Below are 26,574 nucleotides of genomic sequence, written 5' to 3'. Positions count from 1 at the left end.
GTAGAACGACAAGGGGCAGATCCCTGCGGATGTGGTTCCAGACCCAGTGGAGATGCCATTGGAGATGGCGGATGCCGCGGCAACTGCTAAAGAGATCAAGCAGATGCTGTTAGATTCGGTGCCGCTGTCATGTGATATCGCCAAGCCCGTGCTTCCAAATTATGACCGTGCCACTAACAAGGCAGTGCTTACGTCAGTTGGCCTGAAGTTGGGGGACCGTGTTGTTATTGCAGGACAGAAGGTATAGTAAGTAGCTGCAGCCTGTGAAGCTACATCCAAGGTCATTGCGCCCGTGGCCTGTGTGCCAAGGGCGCAGCCAGTGTGGCCAGCTTTGAGTCTTTAAAATTAGTTTGATATATGTAGGTAGAAAGACACGTAGTGGAAAATGTGAAACTTAGATGCATATTTACTATAAAGTATGCTTTAAGAATGTAAACTATTTGAACTTAATAATGAAGACATCTTTATTTGAATGGGAAATGAGTGGACCATAGCAGAGCTGTTGAGTGAATGTAGGGGCATGATCTAGTGGCGGGGTGGGGGAGGGTTTGCCTTGCGGCCCCCTGTCTGCTTCAGTGGAGTTCCTCCCACTGCTTCACAGAAATGGAGCAAAGGGGACCTTGCCATTTATGGGTGTTGGGATTTGAGATCCCACAAATAGAGAAATCGTAGATATTATTTTAACCTGATAATAAAAATGGATGTGGAAAAGAGGATCCTACCCCCACCCACCCCAGTGAGGACACTCCAACGCCTCAGTTTCCTTAAGGCATCCACTTTTGGCATTCACTCTTTTTAATAACTCATGTGGGAGGGGTATTTTTTAGAATTTTGGGGCTAATAGGAAGCTTGGTTTGGAGAATGGAACAGAGAATTCCTGCTTGGATATTGAATTTCCTAACATAGTTTTGTCTAAATATTTGGGTGGGCTTGTGGGGAAGGAGATGCACGTTTCTCAGAATCCACTGAAATTTAGAAGTTTGATTTACTGAGAAAATTGCTTCAAGAAGGATAAGCTACAAATAAACTTTTATGCTGAGAATGCCTTCCAAAAGAATACATTCATGGGCCATTTGTTAGTTTTTCTTTGTCCTATCTGTGAAGCTAAAATATCAAGAAATCATGAATGCATAGCATTTTTTTAAAACTTAGGATTCATATTCAGCTGCTTTAGTATTCTTGTCCTACGTCTGAGAAGGGTTGGTTCTGTTGTTTTATTTTACTTTTCATTTTGGATCATTTAAAGCTACACAAAAGTAGAAGCAGGTAATCAGCGTGCATATACCAGTCAGCTGGGCTTAACTTGATCATCCCATGGCCAGTCGTTTTCATTTTTATTTCCTTCTGACTCTTTTCATTTTCTTAGGAGTGTCTTTCGAAGAGCAGAAATTTTAAATTTTGATGAAGTCCATTTTATCAACTTTTTCTTTTATGTGTGTTCAGTATATCTAAGAAATTACTATGTTTTCCTCTAGGAGTTTATAATGTTAGGTTTTACATTTAGTTTTAATATTTAATTTTGAGTTATTTTTTTGTATAGAGTTCCTAGGTATAGATACAGGTCCCTCCCTCCCTTTCTTTTCTTTCTCCCCCCACCCTCTTTCTGTCTCTTCCTTCCATCCATTTACCTATCTATTTGTTCCAGCACCGTTTTCTCTCTTGAATTGCCTTTGCACCTTTGTCAAGTTATCATTTATGTGTGGGTAAATTTCTGGAATCTCTTTTGCTCCATTGATCTAATGGTTATCCAGTCTTCAATAGTACTCTCTTGTGATTGCTATAGCTTTATAGTAATTCTTGCCATCAGATATTCTTAGGCCTTTAATTTTTTTTCTTTTCTTTTTTTTTTTTTAGTTTCTTTGCCTTTCAATGTACATTTCAGAATCAGCTTATATAGTAGATTTTTACAAATGTCCTGCTGGAATTTTGAGTGGAGTTGTGTTAAACATAGATCAGGTTGAGCAGACTTGATGTCTTAAAAATGTCGAGCCTTTCAATGACACACACATTATACTTGTATCTCTCTATTTATAGGCCTTTGGTTTATTTCATCAGTTTTGTAGTTTTAAGTATATAGATACTGTACCAGTTTGTAAGATTAATACTTAAGTTTTTCATGATTTTTGGTGCTATTGTAAATGGTGGTGTTTTTGAAATTTCATTTTCCAATTCTTCATTGCTAGCATATAGAAATACAATTGATTTTTGTATATTGAATTTGTATCCTGTAACCTCTCTAAATTTATTAGTTCTATTGGCCTATTTTTTTTAAAGATTTTATTGGGGAATTGGAGGAGGGAACAGCATTGGGGAATCGGAGAAGGGGACCAGACAAGTTGCTGTCCTTTTGTTCTTCAGTCTAGTTGTGGAGGATGTTGCTTCACTGGCCCATGTTGGTATTGTGATCATTGCGCTCTTCCTGATTGATGCAGATTGGCCGCCGGCCATTGGATGGCAGTTCACAGCGGCTCACGGCAGCTCTAACTGGCTGCCGGCTGCTCACGGTAGCTTATAGCAACCCACTGGAGCCCCACTGCAGCCTCACTGCAGCCTATGCCATCACTGGCGACTCATGGTAGCCCAGCTCCAGTTCGAGCTGTTGTTCAACATCTTAGCTGTAGAGAGCGCAGCATCACTGGCCCATGTGGGATCCGAACCGGTGGCCCTGCTGCTCATAGCTCACGCTCCCAAGCCAACTCTTAACCAACGAGCCACTTGGCTGGCCCCTGGCCTATTTGTGTGTGTGTGTGTGTGTGTGTGTGTGTGTGTGTGTGTATTCTTTGAGATATCCTATGTAAATAATCATGTTCATGTATAGAGACCGTTTTATTTCTTTCCAGTCTGTATGCCTTTTATTTTTCTTGCCTGTTTCGTTGCCTAGGATGAATAGAAATGATAAGAGGAAACCTCTTTGCCCTGTTCCCAGTCTTATGGGGAAAGCACTCAGTCTTTCATTATTAAATATGATAATTGTTAGCTGTAGATTTTGTACAGATGTCTTTTGTTAAGTTGAGGAAGTTCCCATCTATTCCTTGTTTGCTGAGAGTTTTTTTTAAATTAATATTATCATGAAAGGATGTTGAAATTTGCTGCAGGCTTTTTCTGCATATGTCAAGAGAACAAGGTTCCCCCTGCCCTTTAGTCTGTGGATATAATGAATTATATTAATTCTCAAATGTAGAGCTAGCCTTGCATTCTTATGATAAACCTCACTTGGTCATGATGTATTATCCTTTCTATATACTGCTGGATTTGATTTGCAATTATTTGAAATTATTTTTGTGTTTGTGTTTATGAGGGATATTGGTCTATAGTTTTCTTGTAATGTCTTTGACTGGTTTGGTATCAAGGTAATGCTGGCTTCATTAAATGGGCTGGGAATTGATCCCTCTATTTTCATATCCTAGAAGAGTTTATGTAGAAGAGTTTATGATATTGTTTTTTTCTTAAATTTTTTGGTAGAATTCATTAGTGAGGCCATTTGAGTCTGGATTTTTTTTTGGGGGGGGTGAGATTTTTAACTACAAATTCAATTTACATATGAGTTTTGACAGTTAGTGTCTTTCAAGGAACTGGAACATTTCATCTCATTTGTCAAATTTATAGGCATAGAGTTATTTATAGTATATTTTTACTAGCCTTTAATTGACTATTCTTTTTTTTTTAAGATTTTTATTGGGGAATTGGGGGATGAGAACAGCGCTAGGGAATTGGGGGAAGGGGAACAGACAATTTGCTGTCCTTTTGTTCTTCAGTCTAGTTGTGGAGGATGTTGCTTCACTGGCCCAAGTTGGCATCATCATTGCGCTCTTCCCGGGTGAGGCAGATCAGTCGCCGGCTTCTGGACGGCCGTTCACAGTGGCTGCTGGCCACTCACGCTGGCCCATGGCAACCCACTGCAGCAGGGGCTGCAGCCTACTCTGTTGCAGGCGACTCACGGCAATCCAGCTCCAGGTTGAGCTGTTGTTCAGCATCTTAGCTGTAGAGGGCAGTGTCACTGGCCCTCCTATGTAGGATCCGAACCGGGGCCCTCTGGCATCCCAAGCCAGCTCTTAACCAATGCGCCACTCGGCTGGCCCTAATTGACTTTTCTTTAATTGTCCTTTTTTCACTCAGGATATTGGTAATTTGTGTCTTCTTTTTCTATTCCCTTGGTCTCTAACTAAAACTTTATTAATCTTATTTATCCTTCCAAAGAACCAGCTTTTGAGTTCATTAATTTCCTCTATGGCTTTTTTGTTCTTAATTACTTACTTGTATAATTTCCTTCCTTTTGCTTGCTTTGGGTCTTCACTTCCTAGTTTTATAAGGTGGAAGTTTATATCATTAATTTGGAATCTTTCCTAATACAAGCATTTTCATACTATGGATTTCCTTTTTAGCACTGCTTTTGCTGCATCCCACAAATTTTGATATGCTATTTTCATTCAATTCAAAATATTTTCTTATTTCCCTTGGGATTTTCTCTCTCACCATGGGTTATTTAGGAATATATTGTTTAATGTCTAAATATTTGGAGATTTTCCATATACCTTTCAGTTAGTGATTTCTGGTTATTCCATATGGCCTAAGAACATATTTTATATGATTTCTATTCTTTTACATTTGTATCCTGCTCTTTTTGGTGGAATGTTTTATAAATGTCAGTTATATCAAGTTGGCTTAGTTTTTAAAATATTCTTACTGATTTTCGACCTATGTGGCCGATTGATTACTGAGCGGTGTGTTGAAGTCTCCAATTTTAATTGTGGATTTGTCTCTTTCTTTTTTCAGCTCTATCAGCTTTTACATAATAGGTTTGGAAGCTCAGTTGTTAGGTGCATGCAGATTTAGGATTCTTATATCTTCTTAGTGAATTGAATCACTTGTTATTCAATATCTCTTTTTATTCCTGGTAATGTTCCTTGTTCTGAAGTCTACTTTGAGAGAATGGTTTTTGAAAACTTCCATGGTAAAGTTGCAAGAGAAGGACACTTAGAATTACTAGTAATACTCAAAAATTATTCTGATTTATATTTTCTTTAGGTTGGGACATTAAGATTTTGTGGAACAACTGAATTTGCAAGTGGGCAGTGGGCCGGCATTGAGTTGGACGAACCAGAAGGAAAAAACAATGGAAGTGTTGGGAAAATCCAGTACTTTAAATGTGCCCCCAAATATGGTAAGGAAGACCCTATCTAACTTAATAAGTTAAATAATCAAATTTTTACTCTTTTATTGTTTTAAAATAAAACTCTCCCCCTGGTTACTTAGGTAATAAATGAAGGGGCTGCCCTCCCCTTGCTGTGAGCAGCACAGTGATAGGAAGACATGATGTCTCACCAGTACACCCAGCTCTGTAGACCTCCCTCAAACCTGCTTGTGGTGGTAGCATGACTGAGGGAGGGACTTTATTATCAAGGAAATACAGAACTCTGGAGGTTGGAAAACTTGAAAAGCTGGAAAGCAAGTGAGGCTAGCTTTATTACCGTACTCCTGAGCTGGGATGATTCTTTTTCTGACAAATGTTTGTTTAATTAAATTCATATTCATTCTCTCTCTCTCTCTCTCTCTCTCTCTCTCTCTCTCTCTCTCTCTCTCTCGTCTCACACACACACACACACACACACACACACACACACACACACACACACTGATTTCAATTTGTCACTTACTATGTTGTGAATATTTTTCCTTGACATGACATATTCTTCTAGAACATTCCTTCCCTGGTTGCACGGTATTTCATCTTATAGCTCCACAGGGACATAATATGGTATAATGCTAGAGAGTATGGGCTTTGGAGTCTGAGTGCTTGGGTGTGAATCTGCTCCTGTACCTACCACTTATACGACCATCTTTCTCTTCGTGACTTAATTTGTCTTCTATAAAATGGTGATAACAATACCCCAAGAAGTCATGTGAGGATTAAATATGTTGATAAATGTATAAAGCATGTAGAATAGGGTTTGAGTCCCTGTAAGCACTCAAAATGTTAGCCATTTGCTAGCTGTTAGAACTTTTATCAAAATGTTTCCTTTTGTCAGATATTTAAGATGGAGCCTCATTTTTGTCTATTATTAAAAAATATTTTTGTTTATAAAAAATGCTCATTGTATTTGATTTAAAAACATAAAAAAGGAGAAAGAAGAAAATAAAGTTATCTGTATATTTTTTGTTTTTACTTTTTCACAAAATTTAGATTATATATAGTTATATCGTCTGCATTTTTACTTGACATCTAATATAATTTTCCCAAATCTTTAAATATTTTTGAAAATGTGATTTTTATGTTTCCATTTCCTTTAATTTTTCTAGTTTAATAGGTGAAAATTTCTATGTTTGAATTAACATTTCTCTGATTGTGGTGAAATAAAACATTTAAAATATTTTATTGTAATATATGCTCATATGTATTTTTTGTGTTATCTTGGCAATTGCCAAGAAATGTTCATGTTATTTACCCATTAAAAAATTGGGATGCTACTGTTTTTTTAAAAAAAACTGATAAGAGTTTTTAGAAATACAAAATTATATTTAGGATATTAAGTCCTTTCATTTATTACAGGTATTTTACTCAGTTTGTCATTAGCCTTTGAACTTCATTTGCAATGTTTTGGGATATATAGTTTCATGTAGCTAAAAGACTTTTCCAAAATTTCTTACATTGCTTTTATGCTTAGGTAATTCTTCCTAATTTGATGATTACTTATAAGTTATATATTTTATTCTTTTCAATGTTTTAAGTTTTTAATACTGTATTACTTAATCCATTTGGAATTTATTTGGTTAGTTGTGAGAGATTAAGCATTTAATTTTAATTTTCCTCTATTAGCTAATTTTGGCAACTGTCCAGCAGAATAAAGGCAAAATCAGAATCATTAGCCACACATGGCAGATGTAAATCCGATGCCTGGGAAATGCTTAGATTGTAAAGAATGCACTCGCCCTCCCCCAATCTCATCGTCATCAGGAGAGGCATGCTTGAGTAGACAAAACTGGATACCCTAAGGGCCTTGCCTTTGTCTTCCTTTACATAATTAAAGGCAAGTTGGGGGGCAAGGATGTGTTGGGTCACATAAGACTACGGGAGTAGCCTTCCTGTTGAGCCAGCAGGTGTCCTGAGCCAGGTCCTTGCTAAACTACTTGAGATGGGTCAGAAGAGGCAGGGGCAGGGGAGGTGGTAAATGGTTAAAGAATTGGTGTCTCCTCAGCAACAGTTCTCTGTCTCTCTGTCTCTGTCTCTCTCTCTGTCTCTCTCTCTCTCTCTCTCTCTCCACCCCCCTCTCATTTTCCCTTTGATTGGGGTGTCCTTTATTATAAATTAAGTTTTTATAAAAGCTGGAGTCTATTTCAGGATTGTTTTGTTCCATTGATCTAATTCTGTCACATATTAGATTTCCCAAATTGTAGAAATTTTATAATTTTTAAGACTTTTTTTTTGTATATTTTTAGGTGGACAGCAAAATTGAGAGGAAGGTACAGAGATTTCATGTCTATACCCTGCTCCCACACATGCACAGCCTTCCCTGTTATTAACGTCCCTTCACCAGAGGGTGCATCTTTCACAAATGATGGACCTACACTGATACATCATAATCACTCAGTCCATAGTTTACCTTAGGGTTCACTCTTTGTGTTGTATGTTCTATGAGTTTGGACAAATGAATAATGACATATCTATCAGTATAGTATCACACAGGATATTTTGCTGCCCTAAAAATCCTCTGTGCTTCACCTTTTCATCCCTTCCCCTTCAATCCCTGGCAACCACTGATTTTTTTTTTTTTTTTTTACTGCTTTGATAGTTTTGCTTTTTCCAGAATGTTATATCATTGGAATCATATAGTGTATGAAGCCTTTTCAGGTCGGCATCTTTCACTTAATAATATGCATTTAAGTTTCCTCCATGTCTTTTCATGGCTTGATGCTCATATCGTTTTAGTGCTGAATAATATTCCATTGTCTGGATGTACCACAGTTTATCCATTCACCTATTGAAGGGTATCTCAGTTGTTTCTAAGCATTGGCAATCATGAACATTTTATGATAAATTTTAATATTGGTAATACTGTTTTTATGTCCTTTAATAATTACCAAAGTGAATACACATACCTAATTTAGTAAATCAAATTGTATTGTAAGGTTTATTAATAACAACTAAAACCTCCCCTAGTCTGCCCTTCCTTGACCTTAAGTCCTGATTTTTAGAGACAAGAACTTTTCAGCTCCTTTAGCTGTAGCTACTGAAATTAATATTCATATTTGTAAATAGTATATGAATCTTTCTTGATTTTTCTAATTTTAGACATCTATTGACTTTGTACTACAAAGAGAAAAATTTGTACTACTATTATTCTAAATTAGTTTTGTTTGTTTCCTTTTTTTGTTTTGCTGGAACACATCCTTCAGTATCTTTTTGACAAAGGAGTCATGGGAGGTAAATTTTTTGAGACCTTGCATTCTAAAGCAATGTTTATTTCTACCCTCATGCTTCATATGATAGTTTGGTAGGATAAAGAATGTTAGGTTGAGAGAATCTATATTTTGTTAATATTTTGTAGGTGATATTCTATTGTCTAATGTAGTTGGGTAAACTTTTTCTATTATGGGCCATATACTAAATATTTTAGGCTCTATGGGCTGTACAGTTATTGTTGCTACTACTCAGCTCTCCTGTTGTAGTGAATAAGCAGCCATAGGCAATGTGGAGTCAAATGCACGTGGCTGTGTTCTAATAGAGCTTTACAAAAATAGATGGTGGGCAGGATATGGCTCTCAAGCCATAGGCCATTTTTTGCCAACGGTTATCTTGAGCATCCAGCATTGCTATTTAGAAGTTTCAAAGTCTTTCTGTCTTCTGTTTTTGACCTTTTTCCCTCTCTCGGGAAGATTTTAATTTTTTTTTTCTTTTTTGTCATTTTCTTTTTTCTTTAGAGTTTGTTTATACCACTTTTAAAAATTTTTTTATTAGTTTCAATTGTACAAAACAATGCAATAGTTATACTTTTCACCCCTCACAAAGTGACAAACCCCCTCCCCATCCACTGTACCCCCACCCCCAATGTCATACATATCTATTACAATTCCATTGACTCCACTCCTACACTCTATTCCACATCCCATAACTATAACTATAACTATATATATATATATATATATATTAAATTCTAGTTGACATACAATATTATTCAATGGCAGCTTCAGATGTACAGTGCAGTGGTCAGGCCTCTACACCATCCATGAAGTGGTCTCTCTAACAAGAAATGTGTCCATCTAAATGTGACACCCTAAAAAATATTTACAACATTATTGATTATATTCCCCAAACTGTCTTTCATATCCCTGTGGCAATATTGTAGTTACCATTCATGTTGTCTCGTCCCTTCCCCTTCTCCCTCATCCCCACCCCCTCTCCCATCTAGCAACCATCAGTTTTTCCTCTGTGTCTCTGAGACTATTTCTGTTTACATTATTTGTTTATTCAGTTCTTTAGATTCCGCATATAAGTGAGATCATATGGTATTTGTCTTTCTCTGATTGACTTATTTCACTTAGCATAATGTTCTCTAGGCCCATCCATATCGTTGCAAATGGTAAGATTTCTTTCTTCTTTATAGTGGAGTAATACTCCATTGTGTAAATATACCACCGTTTCTTAATCCAGTCATCTACCGATGGGCATTTCAGTTGTTTCCAAGTCTTGGCTATTGTAAATAGCGCTGCAATGAACATAGGGTGCATATATTTTTTTGAATTAGTGTCTAGGGTTTCTCTGGATAAATACCTAAGAGTGGAATAGCTGGGTCATAAGGTAGTTCCATTTCCAGTTTTTTGAGATACCTCTTCCTGTATACCACTTATATTCCTTACTAATATTTTAGTGGAGTTTTGGGAGAAATTTGAGTTAAACACATATGTTAAACACATATTTTAGTGGAGTTTTGGGGGACCTATGGTTAAACAAAGTGGGCCATGTTTATCTGGAAATTTATTTCTCTATTAATATTTAAAAATAATTCTTCTTTATGTGTTTATTTACTTAAGCTCTACAATTATATTCAAGATCTGAGAATAATCCCATCAGTACTTTGATTAGTATGAGTTATTGAGTGGGAAGGTTAGCCTGTACACTTGTGCACACTTTGGGTTTTGATGGTATCCATTAATTGCTTTAAGTTTAGTTTTGGTTCTCCCAAATTATTTGGTTAATTAAAAAAACACAGGAGGAATAAGAACTACACAGATGAGGTATTATATGTTATAGAAATCTTTTAAAGCCATAGAATTATGTATTTAATTTTTTAAAGCAAATATACTTTATCACATGGGACTTTTCTAGTAAGACTGAAAGGAAAACCACATAATTTTTTTCAGGGTAAGAAAAAAGTTCATTGAACAAGATTATTATGTTATTGATACAAAAAAATTTGAAAACTAATTCATAGTCTGCTCTCATAAATATGTTTAGTTTCCAATATTTTACAATGTTGTTTATAGCCACAGCATATTTTTTCACAGATACAATCATGTCATCAAATATATAACTTAATTTTTATTTTCTTGATTTGCTTTTTATATTTTTCTATATTTCTACATAATCTTTATTGTTTTACTTATAAATGGTGATACTGTAGTTCATAGATAGTTAATTCATTCATCCTATTGCCAAACATGTTTTTCCTACTTAGGAGTAATATTGCAAGGATGACATTCAGGTATATAGTCTTTTCCTCTTATTTGGGTGGTTCTCTCATGATTAATTTTCAGAAGTGTGATTGGGTCATGGTAGTAACTAGAAATTGTTTTGGCTCTTGAAATATACCTTCTCCTTATAATATACAAATGTAATCTTGTAGTTTTGTGCACACCTCTAAGTAAAAGTGTTTCCTTATAATTAATGCAATGAAGTGGATTAGGTTAGAATTTTTATCTTACAGTAAGATTGTACAAATTTATATTCCTGGAGTATAAAATAATTTCTTTTTTCCAACCCTTGGCAACAGTGAATGTAATCATTATCAAGGTCGTGTGTGTGTGTGTGTGTGTGTGTGTGTGTGTGTGTGTATTTGGCAAGGAAAACATTTGGAGAAAATAATAGAAAGTAAAGGAAAATCTGATAGGCGGGAAACAGAAGAGAGAATGTTGTGGATAAATAAAAAAGTTCGGAAAATCACGGTAAGGAATTATAGAATCCAGAGGAGGAAACAATTTCAAGATCAGAAGAAAAGTATCATAGTTGCACTTGTTAGCTATTAAAAAGCACTCATTTTTTGTAGCGTCTTGAGCATTTCTATAAACCTATTTTAAAACAAGTTGTTTTTAATATATTACATTTTAGTCATAATGTGTTTTTTTTAGGTTACAAACACTCAGTGGAAGAGTATAATATACATATTAGGACTTTATTTATTTTTTTTAATTGTCTTTGCCAGATAATCTTGGAATTTATAGTACATATTCACTATCTCTAATGTCTATACATACTTATTTATACCGGATTTATTTTTCCTGAATAAACTCTTTTTTTAATGGAATTCTCTTCTCTTAGCCACTGCAGTAGACACCCCTGCCCCTATTCCTGTATGCCTCCCTTCCCCAGCACTTACTGTATTGCTTCTGATTGTCAAGGAGCTGAGGACTAGGCCTTTAGGGAAGGAAGATTATATGTATCTCAGAAAGATTTCTTATATTGCTACTATGTGTAAGGGACTGTAATTACCATATTTCCCCATGTATAAGACGCACCCTTTCTCGAAAAATTTGGGGTCTAAAAACTGGGTGCATCTTATACAGTGGTTGTAGATTTTTTTTACTTACATTTCCCACTTTTTTCGCGCTTGTTTTTGTGCTCATACAACCGCTGTATAAGACACACCCAGTTTTTAGACCCCAAATTTTTCGAAAAAGTGTGCGTCTTATACATAGGGAAATATGGAAGGACTGCAGAGATGAGTAATATTGAATTTTGTCTTCTAAATGGGTACAGGCTTGAAGAGAGATAAAACATGGATATTAGAAGCTATAATATGGGAAAATATGTCTGCAAGGAGCAATAGATAAAGTGACACAGAAGAGTAGTTTTTATTATACAGTGCATTCGTATTTGTCTAGCTTATTCAGAAATAATTAGAATGGAAAACTATTAGCTTCACTCATGTCTGTCTTCCCTGAATTTCACTTAATTGTGTATCTTTTGTGTGATTAAATTATTGTGTATGTTGTTAGACTTGACAACTAGATTCTAAGCTCTTTGACGGCACGTACTATGCCTTCCTTTTTTTCTGTCTCTCCCTGCAGGACACCTAGTAGGGACTAAAAAAGAACTTAAGGATTAATATTACTATATAGTTGTCCTGGCCTCTTTATTGAAATGCTTTTAATTGCTTAACACTAAAATTCTGCATTCTCCCTTAGGTATTTTTGCACCTCTTTCAAAGATAAGCAAAGCAAAAGATCGAAGGAAAAACACAGTACACACTCCTTCTACAAAAGCTGTGCCTCCCGTCAGGTCCCAGAAAATTGACATAGCTCATGTGACGTCAAAAGTAAATACTGGTAGGTCAAACTGGAGAGTTAAATATCTTCTTCAGCATTTTTATTTTATTTGTGGAATGCCTTATATTTAGATTGCTTCACACTTTTCTTATTAGCTGCGAAAGCTGAATCTAATAAAACCTGCATCTTACATGTTTTCAGACTCAAAACATAGTTTATGATTTTCATTTCTGACAAGAGTATTTCCGACTTGTTCCTTTCCTTTCCTTTCCTACTACCTCCATACCTTTATCATCACCCAAATCTAACTGCAAAGTGAGGTTTTATATCTCGAATAAATCGTCCTACAGTACAACTAGCTTTATGCTTATCACCTATTCAACAATTTTAGTGACTTGTTTTTTTGTTTTGTTTCAGAAGGAGTCCCGACTGTTGAAACTGGCAGTCGGAGCCTTTTCTCTATTTGATGGAGTCTTTTACTGCCTCTATCACTGAGCTGGGGTTTGTTGTATGTTACTGTCTTTTGTGCGCTTTGTTCTCACTCTTCTCTTCATACTTGGACTCGTGCTAGTTCCCTGAGTGCAGTCATTTGACTTCTGCCTTTGGAGGCCCGAGCCGTTCTTTACCTCCTTATTCAGATCCTATTTCTCCATGAAAACTTCCCCACGACCCCAGGTCATTTTGATCTCTTCATTCCCTGACTTTGTATATACACTTCTATCCATACCACCCCATTGTTATTTGTTATCTTGGGCTTTTGTCCTCTGATTATTTGTGCAGATCTTTTATTCTCTCAGCAAAATTTTAAACCTTAAATGGACTGTGAGAGTATTTTGTATTTTTGTATTCACTGTAGCGCGTAGCGCAGAACAGGAGCTCGATACATACCCGTACTCGTCAACTCATTAATACTTGAAACAAAAATGTTTCCCACTACGATTAAAGGATTTTATCCAAGAATTAGGTTGGCCTTTCTAACCTGTTCCATTGGGCTATTTGAATATCCCTGTGTCAATACCGCATACTCCATAATTACTATAGTGTCTAAAAAATGAATCTTGATACCCAGTAAAGAAAAGCCTCCTATCTTATTCTTGAATAGCATCTTGCCAATTTCGCCCTTGTAAATCATGCTTCCATGTGAGTTTTAGAATAAGCTGTTAAGTTTCTTTTAAAATATACCTGTTGAAGGTTTAATGAAGGTTTAATTAGTATTGCATTTAAACCTTAAATCAGGGTAGGAAGAAATGACATCTTTACAATATTCAGCCTTTTAATTATGAGCTTGAGATATCTCTCTAATTAGGTCCCTTAAAAACATGTCAAGAAGGTTTTATCATTTTCTCTATAGATATTTTATAACTATTTTGTTAGGTCTGTCTCTGGGTATTTTGCACTTACTAGAGCTATGGTAAATGGTATCCTATTACCTGAAATCCAGAAGCACATAGCAGATATGGAAAGAAAGCTCAAAGAGAAGCCCTCTATTTTTGGTCTGAGAGAAAGGGGTCTCTTACTAGACAGTAAGTGGAGGAAATGCCCCGCTTTCTTTCTTGAGTGCTTTCCCCCACTTTGGTTCTTTCCCACCCAGCCCCAGGCACCCCTGCATGGTGCAGCAGCAGTGGATGGACGGGCACCCAAACCCCAAGGGAGGAGAACCCTTGTCGCTGACTGAGAAACTGTGGCCCCGAGAACATGAATGGACTCGCCATTAGTTTTTCTTTTTCTCATTGTTGGCCCCTGAGGCGGAGTCCATTGCAGGAGATTGTAGGACAGGGCAGGGAAACTAAATCCTAGGGGTTCTGCCCAGAATACCAGGGAGGGACGCCCCCTGGGATCAGGAAAGCATCAGGGAGACCAGGAGGGGAGGGAGATCGAGAGATTCACCTCAAAACGTTGGGCGTGAACTACTGAGCTCACTCCTAAGTTGGCCATGCATGGCTCTGACCGCAGGCCTCCTGCGTAGACCACTGCCCAGATCCCAGACTAATGGCTGGGTGACACAACACACCAGACAGATCCCCAAAAGGCTTTGGCAGCTGAGATGACGTTGGAACCACAATCAGAAGTAACAAGACCCAGCATCCTATAAAGTAATATTCATAATGTATAGGATACAATCCAAAATTTCTCAAAATAGGAAAAAACATCTCTCAAGGAAACAAAGGCAATCGAAAGATGCCAGTCCTGAGATGATACAGATATTTATGAGATAAAGACTTTAAAGAATATATTATAACTAATGCTCTAAGAATTGTGGATGAACACTCTGGAGACAAATGGAAAGTTTCAGTGGAGAAATGAAGATATAAAAAGAACCAAATGATGCATGTGCACACGTGCACACACACACACAAACGAATACATGTAAAAGTGCGGTAATCTAAGATCGGTGGATTGTATCAGTGTCAGTATCCTGCTTATGATATTTTACTATTGTTTTGTAAAATGTCACCTTTGGAAGAAACTGGACAAAGTATACAGGAAACCTCCCTGTATCATATATATATATATATATATATATATATATATATATATATATATATATATATATATATATATATATATATATATATATATATATATATATATGGCTGCATGTGAATCTCCAGTTATCTCAACAAAAAATTCAAATAAGAGAAAGGACCAAATGGATATTTTAGAATTGAGAAATAAGAAACGGACGGTGGGTTGCCTTCACATAGTCTCTCTCAGCCACCTGTCTGTTCCGTTCCTGCTGTCCCCGCCCTGGTCCTCTCCTGGCCGGTGTAATACCTGCTAACTCATCTCTGCTCCCACTCTTCCTCCTCGTTTCCACCTGCACATGCTGTCAGGGTCATATCACCCGTCACTCTGTTCATGCCAGGCCTTCGCAAAGCCCATCAGAGGCTTATTCCTCACCGAAGAGTCCAGTTCCTCTGCCGGCACCCCCACTTGGGAAATTTCACTGTGACCTCTCCCCCCGGTTTACTTCTCTCCCATCCTACAGTCTCTTTATTTCAGCCAGCGGACTCATCATCCTTCTCTGACCCTGTCTTTAAGATTTGTTTTTCCTTTTTGTCCATCCAGAATGCCTACCGTTGGTTCTTTCTGGCCACACCTCCAGTATTTTCTAGACGATATCTGACCTATCCCTCAAGACCCATCTCAAAATGGGGTCTTCTTGTTGAGGCGTTAATTCCCCATTGTAACCGTGATTATTGTCTCCTGTTCCTATGCTAGTGCTTACATCAAAATTGTCCTCATATTTTAGTTTTCCACGTTTATGTCTTTCTACCTTACAAATTGAAAAGGTTCCCCCTTTAGGGCTAAGACTCTGTCTTGTTCATGTTGGTGATGTTGAGTGCCAAGCTCAGTGTTTCACCCAAAATGCTTCCTAAGGGAGAAGAATTGGAATGGATGCTTGATGGGATATAAGACCTGGTGTAGTCCACTAGGTTTGTTATTTACATAATGTAATTTGGTTCTGTATAATTGAAACAGGAGTCTTAATAAGGTGTAGAGTATTATTGATGAGCTTTTCCTTTTTTAAAGTAAGGTTTTTATTGGCAGGTGGGGGAGTTGAGTGTACTCAGAGTGGGGTAGTCATTTTCAGAATACTCGCAGCAGAGAGGACAGGATTTATTACTATCTGACTCTCACTTAAATGAATAATTGCTATAATGATCTGCAAAGATTTTTACCCAAAATTCACTATCTAAATAGAAAAATCTGCTATAATGAATCTGCACGCACACACCAGTGAAATCGTATAAGTTGTTTGCTAGTCTTAGCAAGTGTGCAGGGGTTGTATCTCAGCTGTATGAGGTTTGCTTTACCTGTTAATATTGTGCAAATACACTAATGAATGTATTAAGTATCAAACAATTAGGTAACTGTGTTTTAAATGCTTTTTATTATTTAGAATTCCTTAATGGATTGTTAAATAGGTTTAAGAGATACTTGAGTGATATTTGGGGAAATTGGGATTTCAGATGGGCTAGAAATGCATTTTTTTTTGCCTTTTAAATAATGGAATATTGGCCCCTGCTGTCTGCGACTTTATTATCCAACATCTTTTCAGAAGTGGATAAGATTTAAATAATGAGGAATGTCTGTACTTTTAAAAGAAAATACATTTTTATGTTTAACGTTAACCAAAATTCCTTCTTGCTGAAAGTGTTTTGTTTCTGTTTCCTAGGATTAATGACATCAAAAAAAGATTGTGCTCCTGAATCAACACTTTCATTGCCTCCTGGTGAAGGATTGAAAACTGTAACAGAGAAAGATGGTAATATATTTTATACCTTCCGTTCTCAAAATTTAATTTCATGATGGAGCTTTTAAATAATATAGTAATAATAGTTTATATGGGGGCTAAATTTTAAAGTTTGTAAGGGAAAAATCATTATAGTAAAAATTTATCCTTGAAAACCCCCTAAGCAGCTCATACTAAAAAATATATATGTTTTTATATAAAATCCTGTACTATAATTTTTATGTTCACTTAAGTTAGAGAACTAACTACTGGACTATATTAAGAGAATAAAAGGAAATTACATCGTGTAGATGGCTTGATAAAAATATTTAAAGTTGCCTTTAGCTATCAAATCATTGGGTGCATAGAGCATGAATAAAAAATTTAAAAGTATTCCTGCTTGCCTTCAGGTTAACTCAAAACATCAAAACATTTTAATAGTAAATGTTGTTACCTTAAAACATATTAATAGTGGTTTTTGTATAAATAAGATGGGATTCTACTGTCCCACGTAAAATGAGAGATGAGAGAGTGATGGTTGGAAATAGGTAGTCAGTTTAATTAATTGATGTGATGACCTTTTCCTATATAATTATGACTTTCATCATATAGTGTGAATCCTTAAAATACAGTTGCTCGGGTTATACAATCTTTTGTGTATGAACTACAATATATTTGGATGAAACCAGGCGTTTTATTCAACACTAGATATTCCCTAATTGGAGAAACTAAGTGGAGAGTTTAAGAAGGATTTACCCAGAAAAGCACCTCATCGATGCACTTCTTCTGTTCCACCCTTTGACATACCCTTTCCCTTCACCTGTTTCAGGTCACCTGCCCGGATCCATCAGCAGCTCATCCTCTACATCTTCTTTGGAACACAAACAGAGCCACCCCAGGAAACTGAATGCACGGAGCAATAGCAAGAAGACAACGAGCAAAAGCCCGTCTGTTTCATCTAGAGCCATTGCTGGTATCTATGGCTTTTTCAACCAGGCTTTCTTGGTGTTTTTTATCTTGGTTTGTTTGTAAGTAGATTTGCTCTTTTTAACTGTGTAGAAGGAACCCTTTACTCCAGTCACACTGAACTCCTTGCATCCTTCCCTGCCTCCCCCACAGCCCCCCCACCCCCCTCCCCTGCGTAAGCGTGCTCCGGATTTCGTAGCCCTTCCCTTAGCGCTCACACCCTTTGCCTTGTCTGGATTGACTTCTCTTCCCCGTGTGTCTAAGGCTTAGCTCCAGCCCTTTATGGTTCATTGTAGAACTTGATGATAGATTCTCAGATAACGGAAAGTGTATGGCTTGTTGTCTTTCCTTATCTCTTTTGTAACCTAATTCTAACAATAATAACTAATACGTGTTATATACTTATTATTCCAGGTACTGTTCTGCACTTTATGTACCTTAATTCATTTAATTCTCAAAACAGACCTATGGGGTAGGCACTGTTATTATCATCCTCATTTTAGGAGTGAGGAAACCAAGGCTTAGGGAGGTGAGTCACGGTGGACAGTTTGTAAGTGGCACGTGGGCCTTATCCTCAGGTCTGTCTGACGCTTTCTCTGCTGCGGTTAGAGGCTGTCTCCGTCCCAGGAACCTTTAGCTCCTCCTCATGCCCCAGTGTCTCCAGACCCCTCATGGCCAGCGGGCAGAGAGCGGAACTAGTGCCTCTCATTACACGTACTTTCTGCGGCTGCTCGTTCAGTTTCTTATTGGCCCAGGTGGAGCCCCGTGCTAGACTGCTTCATTTTCTGCTCGATATAGTGCTCTACGTCTATTTTCATTTAATTCGACATTAGAGGTGTCATCCCTCTGAATTTTGTCTCTTACATCTTGCACATTGGTTTTCACATACTTTTGTGTCATCTTCATATTGAGAAAGCGTGCTTTCTCTATTTTTATCCAAGGTATTATTTAAAACTGTGCAGGAGACGGTCAGAGGCTCTCCAAACAGGTCAACAGTGCTAATCTGTTCTGATGTGGTTTATTTAACTAGCTGTGAACCCTGCACAATCTCATTCAGGCCACATTTCTTCAGTTAAGTGTAAAGATGTACAAAACACTTTATCAAACTTCTTGTTGAAATCAGCATATTTTGAAATATTGCAGGTCACTTATTTACCTACATAGCAAACTTGTCCAGGAAGGAAATGAAGCCATTCTGGCATAATTTGTTTTTAATGAACTTCATAATTACCAGATTCTTTTTCTAATACATTAAATATCTGTACTGAGCCAAAATTTTATTATACAACATGTTCATGACAGATTTTTTTTCTTTTTAAACATTTTGTCATATGAGAAGAATTAAACCCAAACAAACCCTCAACAGTAACATTGCCGTAATAAATCTAAAAGCTGAGACTCTGAAAGGAGAGAACCTAGAAGTTTTGCCTGAAATTTATTTATAGAATAATTATTATAGAGGCTTCCCCGGAATATTTATTTTCTGAATAGATACCCCTGCCTCCACATCCAGTTTCTCCCTAATGCTGGGAGGACCAGAGGTGAGAAGAGGCAGTGACACCACAATCTTGCTTGTCCTCATGTTATTTACATTTTAATGCTTCCTTCATTTGGAATTTGGGGCTTTGGACGTTTACTTGATTTTAAAATTTTTATAGAATTACCTTTTTTTTACACTTTATGAGAAGTACCTCTAGTATGCCTACATAAATTACCTTTATTTTTTTCTTTTCACAAATTTGAGGGATATGTAGACTTAAATAATAGTAAAAATGAAGACAGTTACCAAGTGGAGTGAGAAAGAGGACCTTTTTAAAAGGGGCGGGAGAGAGAATGAGCTAGCGAGAGAAGGTCCGTGTTCGGAACCTCAGGGACAGTTCCTTAAGTAGCTTTTCTAGCGTGTCAATATTCCACTTCCTCTATAGATTTGCATTTGAGGGAGATGTGCCGGGCAGAGAGTGGACATTACTGGGAAGTTAGGGTAAAGCATTGGGGAGAAAGAACAGAAAGAATGGATTAGGGAAATGGGAGAGGACGGGGAGGAAGTCTGCTCTCAGCTGCACTGTGTCCCGCTGTTGGACTTGTCTTTGGTCCCTTGGCTACAGCGTGGGGACGGACCTGAGGATTTCCGGTCACAGGGCCTGGGGTTTAATCCAGATGGGCCCCCTGCTACCTGTGAACACCATGTCTCAATTCATTCCTGAGTTTGTATCTTATCTGTAATTAGAATTCTTATGAAAAGCACTTTGTAAACTGTGAAGTCCTACGGAAATATTCATTATTGTGAGGACCGTGGACTTTTTTGTATTGCTTTATCCAGACCTCCCTTCTCCCTGGGTTTATCCTGTTCGTTTGCTGCCCTGTGTCTAGTTTTTCCCCTTTTCACGGTGCGACTTATCCTCTCTCCCATGTCCTCACATGGCGTTCTCTAGGCCTTCCCAGGCGACCGCTATCCAAATCTGTGTCTGGGCTGATGGGAGAAATCTCGAGGGCCCACCTCTTCTCTGTCATAATTAAGCAGCTTTCCAGACATCATTCCTCCAGGACTTCTGAGGTTTAATAGTGGGCATTTCAGGGTTTAGGTGTGAGTCAAGGTGAGGGGGGAGCGGTTTTGTTCCTAATAAAAAAATGAATTTGGGGTAATTGGACCCTTACAGCAGTTTCACTTGCAAAGCATATTCCTGTCTGTATCATTTATACTGAGTCCCCGTGAACTACTATAATTGCAGCATTTTACTAGAACAGGGACAGCCTATGGGCCAAATCCGACCTAACACCTATTTTTGTAAATGAAGTGTAATCGGAACACGCCACGCCCATTGTGTCTGTCTGCCTTTGTGGTGCAACAGCCGAGTTGAGCAGTTGTGACAGAGACAGCATCGCTCGCAAAGTCTAAAATACTTACTGTCTAGCCCTGGACAGAAAGTGTGCTTACCTCTGTTCTCGGAGAGAGTGCCGCCAGGCAACCTGAAGAGAGCTGATCGGGAGCATGTGTGTTAAGTTCCCATCAATCGTTTTCTGAGGCAACCCTTCACATTTCCTTTGAGCAGCTTGAGCTCAAGTGTGTGAAACAGAACTGCAGGTGACATACATAACGAAAGGCGCCATATATTGAACTCTCCAACCAACTAGACTGATTATATAGTGATTTCTTTTTTTTGCCTAATGTATTTTGAGTTTTTTCCCTTTGTTTTTTCTCCTCTTTTCCTGCCCTATCCCCTTCCCCTGCCAACCAATTAAACAGGTTCGAATTCCTCAGCAACATCTGTAGCAAATGATAACCATTGTGAAGGAGACCTCCAACTTGGAGATAGAGTGCTGGTGGTTGGTCAGAGAATTGGCACCATTAAGTTCTTTGGGACAACAAACTTTGCTCCAGGTAACTCATCTGTATATTCTTTGCCCAATTTGAATCCTTTAGAATACAAAAGGTTTAAAATTTCACATGATTAAAATGCAGGCCGTTGGTACTCAGGTAGATGGTTTATTATCCAAAAACTTTTCTTTCCAAATGTATTTAAATTGCCTAGTGTTAAAATTAGTTGCCACTCTCCAAGTTTACTCTCACTGATTGCCAAGTGTGTTTAATAACAGAGAAAACATTGTAGGATTAGATTTCTGCTAAGGAGAATCTTGAAAACGAGTAGGTAATGAGTTGATGGCATATAGCTTTGATCAGAATGGGTTGGAGAGAAAAGCAAGCAGGGATTCAAAGGAAAATGGAAAAGCTTTTGCATACCCTGGGACCTTAAAAACACACGTTTGTATATTTACATATACATTCCAATCTAGACTTATGTTTCTGAAAGTAAAGATTTTCTTTCTTTTGCATTTTTTTTTAGTGATTGTAATTGCAAATAGAAGCCAGTTGAATGAAACCATGTTTGTATGATTTAAAAAGCAATATGCTATTTTGACACATGGTGGCATAGCAGCATGTAAAGAACAGGTGACTTAGAACTTGGATTTTTGAAAAAGTTTGGAGCAGTCTGTCAAGAGGTGAAGGATCTGAGATTTTACCCTATTTGCAACTTAAGAAGAGAGATCGCTACAGTTGCATAGATGCTGGCTTAAGATGTTGGGCTCCTGGGTCAGAGACAGAGGACTTTAACAGGATTTTTTTGTTTTTTAAGCTGAGACATCCTGCCACCGGTTGACAGCTCAACGGCTGCTCAGCTCAGGCTGGGAATTGAACCGCTGTTGCTCAGAGCTCAAACTCTTGAGCGAGCTCTTAACCAGTTGAGCCACTCAGCCGGCCCCTAGAGGACTTGAATACTCTCAACAGCAGCAGCAGCCAGAGTGTCCCCATTTTCTTACACTTATTCCCTGAGCCCCAGTTCCCAGAGGGTGAGCTAGAGAGGGCCGGCTGACACCTGCACACCCAGTGGTTTACGGAGCTTAAGGAATCTGAACCTTTATACCAGACAGTAAGCAGGCCTGTCTTTTGCGCTGGGGTGGACTCTGTCTCTCCTCCAAGGCTGCCCGCTGTAAAAACATCCATGAAAAAACAGACGATGCCCCTGTCCATAAAACATGCAGAAATACGAGAGCGCCATGGAGAACTGTCTCCCAACACACTCTTGTTTTGTTAACAGCACTTATAGCTACAGTCTACCTAATCGATTTGAGATGGGCTTTTATAATTCATTTTCTTTTTAAGTCTCCATATAGTAATTGGTATTAGTTAGGATGTTCTTAATATAGTTCTCAAATGAAAACTTTGGAATCCCAAAGGTAGGTTTATTTTTCATAATCACCATATGTCTTTAGAGTTTCCTTTCTGGGGTTATATTAGATGAGGCTGGAATGGTTTGATTCATTTGATAAAATTCATCATGTATTTTGGCTTTTAATTTTTAAATTCCTAATGTGAAGCATTTAGAAATTTGGAAAGTAACAAGCAAATGTAATAAAAGTTAGAAACTTTTTTGTTAAAATCATTCTGCCTTTTAGAAAATAGTATCATATATTGCTTAGGGCATCAAAAGTTGATCAGTCAGTTCTATGGAGCAGTGATAATACCTAGACTTTTACAGATGATAAGATCTAGACCTGAGAGAGGTCTGTTTAGCCTCTCTAGCATTTTTATCAGCGCCACTTCTGAAAGAATATTACTGTGTAAATGGAAAGATATCCATACCTCAGCACCACCAGACAGTGTGTTGTCACTGTTGTTAACGCTTGTCATAATGTCTGTCTTTTGTGTGTTACACATTTTTAAGAGCTAACATGGTAAACATGTAGCAGTTGTACTGTATATTAAAATGGGAAAATGCAAAAAAAATATAGGAAAGCATCAAAGGCAAAGGGAAGTAAAACTTGGAAAATGATAACTCTGGCACTCAGAGAAATAGCAATGACAGCCAGGCTAACCTGGTTAATGACATTCAGAAATGTGATGCCCTATTTTCAGAGCACTAGTATGGCTAAGCAGTAAGTTTGTATACATTGTTCTCTACTTGTGCATAGTAGGACTGCTCAAGTACAAAAAACATGGAAATGCAATTAGTCTTTTCAACCCAAACTCCAATATCTGGAAATAGGCTCATCTTTTTCAACATAACAGGCAAAATAACTCGTAGGTTGTCTTTTTAGATGTTATATAATTGACCCTTCAAACTAGCAATCTGAAAGAAACAATATTTTTATATTTTGGAATTTGGAATTTGCAATGTTCTCAATACCTATGTCCTTATTTTTTATTTGATAATGATTGTAAGAGACCAGATACAATTACTACTGTATTCTCCTTTGAAATAAAAAATGAATGGATTATTAGGCACTTTAAACTGGCACCCTCAATTCGAGAATCTTCGGGGTATTTGTCCATTTACCTTATATTTACCACACTAAAAGCAACCCCTCTACTTTAATTTTAGGCTCTCTAGAAAAGGAAATCCTATAACTTTTCTCAAAATGGACCTTTTAAAATACTTAAAAGTCTTTTAGAAAATTCTTCCTGTTAGCTAACCTAAATTTAGGTTAAAAAGAATATTTCTTTTCATCTTGGGTGGGGAAAAAAAGAAAAAGAAGCGCCACCATACTGTCTAGTCCTATTTTCTATATTATTTTTGTCCTTTAATTGTTGAAGAACTGTTTGTGATGTTCTGATATTGGGAGAGTAAAATGAAAAGATTGCATGTTCATTTTATGATTTATACCATCTCAAGACTACGTTACACTTCATTCACTTAAATACACCATATTACCGAGTCAAGGACAGTTGCTTATTCATTATAGCTTTTAGATATATTTTGGTCATATCCTAATTGCATAACAGCTAATCCTTGCCAAATTTGTGTTTGCGCATTTTATCATTCTCTCTTAATGTACTACTCTGCAATTAAGCTTGTAGAATGTTTTTCCTGTTCATTTTTCGACTTTTCAAATTTTATCATTCGAAAGCTTAATGATGATCTTTCGTCATTTCGGTCATTTGTGAAATGTGAAACCATCTAGACCTTGGGTTGTATGACAGCATCACAGTTTTGGATATGGTGCAGATGCTTCTTACATCTCCAGTTCTTCTTCTAGGATATTGGTATGGTATAGAGCTTGAGAAACCCCATGGCAAGAACGATGGTTCAGTTGGAGGTGTGCAGTATTTTAGTTGCTCTCCAAGATATGGAATATTTGCTCCCCCATCCAGAGTACAAAGGTGAGAAAAATGGAATTCATGTTTATTCACAAGGACTTCTAGTAATTTGCAGTGGTTTATAGTTAGAGTCCCTTATTTTATATTAAAGATGGGCACTGACAACAGCTCTGGTCTTTTTTTCAAGGGGTTAACCAGCCAGCCACCTACTTCAGAGAGAAGGCTCAGGGAAAGATAAATTTGCTTTGCTGAGGATTTGCAATTTTAAAAACCTCCTTTATTCCTCATTTGCAAACCCTATGAGTATGTGTAGGCTATTACCAGTGGCGTTTGCCGCTAAGAACAGTGAGAGCAGCAGCTTAATCTGTCATGCAAACAAAAGTAAAAATGCTCCCTGATTGCTTCAGTCAAAGCCTAACTACATTAAATTTCCTGCCAGCAGGCGCCCCATTCATTCTACTACAAACCTAATGGAACCCAAATGGCTTTTTTCTCTGATTTCTTTAGTTTTCAAAAATAGATAGGCAGTAGATCTTTGGGGGAAGTGAAGCTTCGAGGATTTATATATAATATACCTCCTCGGCATCTCTTCTTAAGATAGTACGCTTTTGTACCAGCTCGCTCTGGTTTTAAAAAAATAAGTTGAGCAGAAACCAAGTCGTCATGAAATTCCAGGTACCGTTATGTGGAATGGCTGATGGGCTGAATGGGGTGGGCTTGGTACGCTTTCAGTGGGTGGGAGGTGGAATGCTAATCTTTAAAGAGGAAATAACATATGTGGTATAATCACATTCATGAGACTAGATCTGTGATCACAACCTGGGGTTCCCGTCCAGTTCCCTTTCCACTAGATTGTGTGACTACCTCCTGGCAAATTGATCAGTTTTTATATCCATTTTCTTCCTCAGTGGGCTTTTCATATTGAATAACTGCATCTAGTTTTTGTATTAATTTTGTTCTTTTATGATGTACCTGATATAATTAATATAATTCTTTGCTTATTATTATTATTATTATTTTTAATTGGGGAATTGGGGGAGGGGACCAGCCAAGTTGTTGTTTTTCAGTCATAGTTGTGGAGGGCTCCAGTCGCCATCTGGCTGCCCAGCAGCTCGTGGCCTCTAAGCTCAAGGTGCTGTGTTCAGTCTTAGTTGCAGGTGGGCATAGCCACTGTCCCATTCGGGAGTGGAACCAGCAGCCTTGCTTTTAAGAGCACATGCTCTATCCACTGAGCCATCCGGGTGGCAGCTCAGCTCAAGGTGCTGAGTTCAGTCTTAGTTGCGGGCAGGCATAGCCCACCATCGAACAGGCAATCTTGTTGTTACACCAGCTGAGCCATCCTGCCACCTGTTTGCAGCTCAGTGGCAGATCAGCTTGGCGCAGCGTCACTGGCCCATGTGGGAATCAAACCAGCTGCCCTGTTGCTCAGAGTTCGCGCTCTTAACCAACTGAGCCACTCGGCCAGGCCCCTCTTTCCTTATGATTTATGATAACATAGCATTTAACATATGCAGTTCATCAAGTATCTTCAATTAAATGTTTCATTTGATCCTAGTAAGTATTTGGTCCGGTGAGCTGGAAAATTACAATAGCTATTATGAATATTTACTGAGCATTTACTAAGTAGTAGGCTCTGTACAGTGCCCTTTAGATGCATAGTTCATTACTCCCCCCAAACCCAGTGAGGTATTTTGATAATTCCCATTTTGCAGGTGAAGAAAGGTTTCAAGAGGTAATTTAGGTAGAGTTATATAGCTAATGTAGGGGAGGAAAAACTCTTCTACCCTCTTAGGGTCAGTAGCTGGGGTTCAGGGAGCAGTGTGGGCCTGTGAATTGAATTGACAACAGATAGATTAACAGGAGAAAAGGCAACACAAATTTATTTAATTGTATATGCACAGGGCATCACAGAAAGAAGTGAATACCTGAGACTGGTGAGATCTGTGAGTTTATATTAACAGGGAGAAGCGGGGGAAGGAAGGCCACTTACTGAGCAAATGATTTTTAGGAAAGATAAACAGGCCCTTAGGAAAATGGATGGAGACCCGATAATTTGTGACAATGTCTATCTGGCTGTGTGCTTTGTGACAGTGTCTGTCTGGGTGTTGGTTGACTTCTCATCTCCTCTCCTGTGATAATAAGAGTCAGTCTTCCCTGTTTGATGAAACTCCTGGGGAGGAGATTAATGACAACTGCGTTCTTTTTTTTGGAGGCTGTCTTTTCGTTGGAGAAAGAGAGGCAGGGAAGGCCTCTTCCTGCATTTGTTGGTTCTCATAAGTCTTCAGCTCAAAATAATCCT

At 37.8% G+C, this 26,574-nt stretch overlaps 1 protein-coding gene across 4 annotated transcripts in view; it reads left to right on the top strand.

Annotated features, from left to right (window-relative positions):
- Positions 1-26,574, top strand: part of CLIP4 (CAP-Gly domain containing linker protein family member 4) — a 60,694-nt gene that overhangs the window by 20,257 nt on the left and 13,863 nt on the right. For all 4 annotated transcript variants that reach the window (XM_019661416.1, XM_019631059.1, XM_019623469.1 and 1 more), the window contains exons 7-13: positions 5-241; positions 5,026-5,161; positions 12,397-12,537; positions 16,658-16,747; positions 17,544-17,687; positions 20,925-21,059; positions 24,215-24,338. In XM_019661416.1, the coding sequence (XP_019516961.1) occupies positions 5-241; positions 5,026-5,161; positions 12,397-12,537; positions 16,658-16,747; positions 17,544-17,687; positions 20,925-21,059; positions 24,215-24,338 (1,007 nt within the window). The remainder of the gene's footprint in view (positions 1-4; positions 242-5,025; positions 5,162-12,396; positions 12,538-16,657; positions 16,748-17,543; positions 17,688-20,924; positions 21,060-24,214; positions 24,339-26,574) is intronic.

The sequence above is a fragment of the Hipposideros armiger genome, unplaced genomic scaffold (genome assembly GCF_001890085.2).
Source record: "Hipposideros armiger isolate ML-2016 unplaced genomic scaffold, ASM189008v1 scaffold_0, whole genome shotgun sequence".
In the NCBI taxonomy this organism is placed as follows: Eukaryota; Metazoa; Chordata; class Mammalia; order Chiroptera; family Hipposideridae; genus Hipposideros; species Hipposideros armiger.
This window is presented reverse-complemented; position numbering and strand designations above follow the sequence as displayed.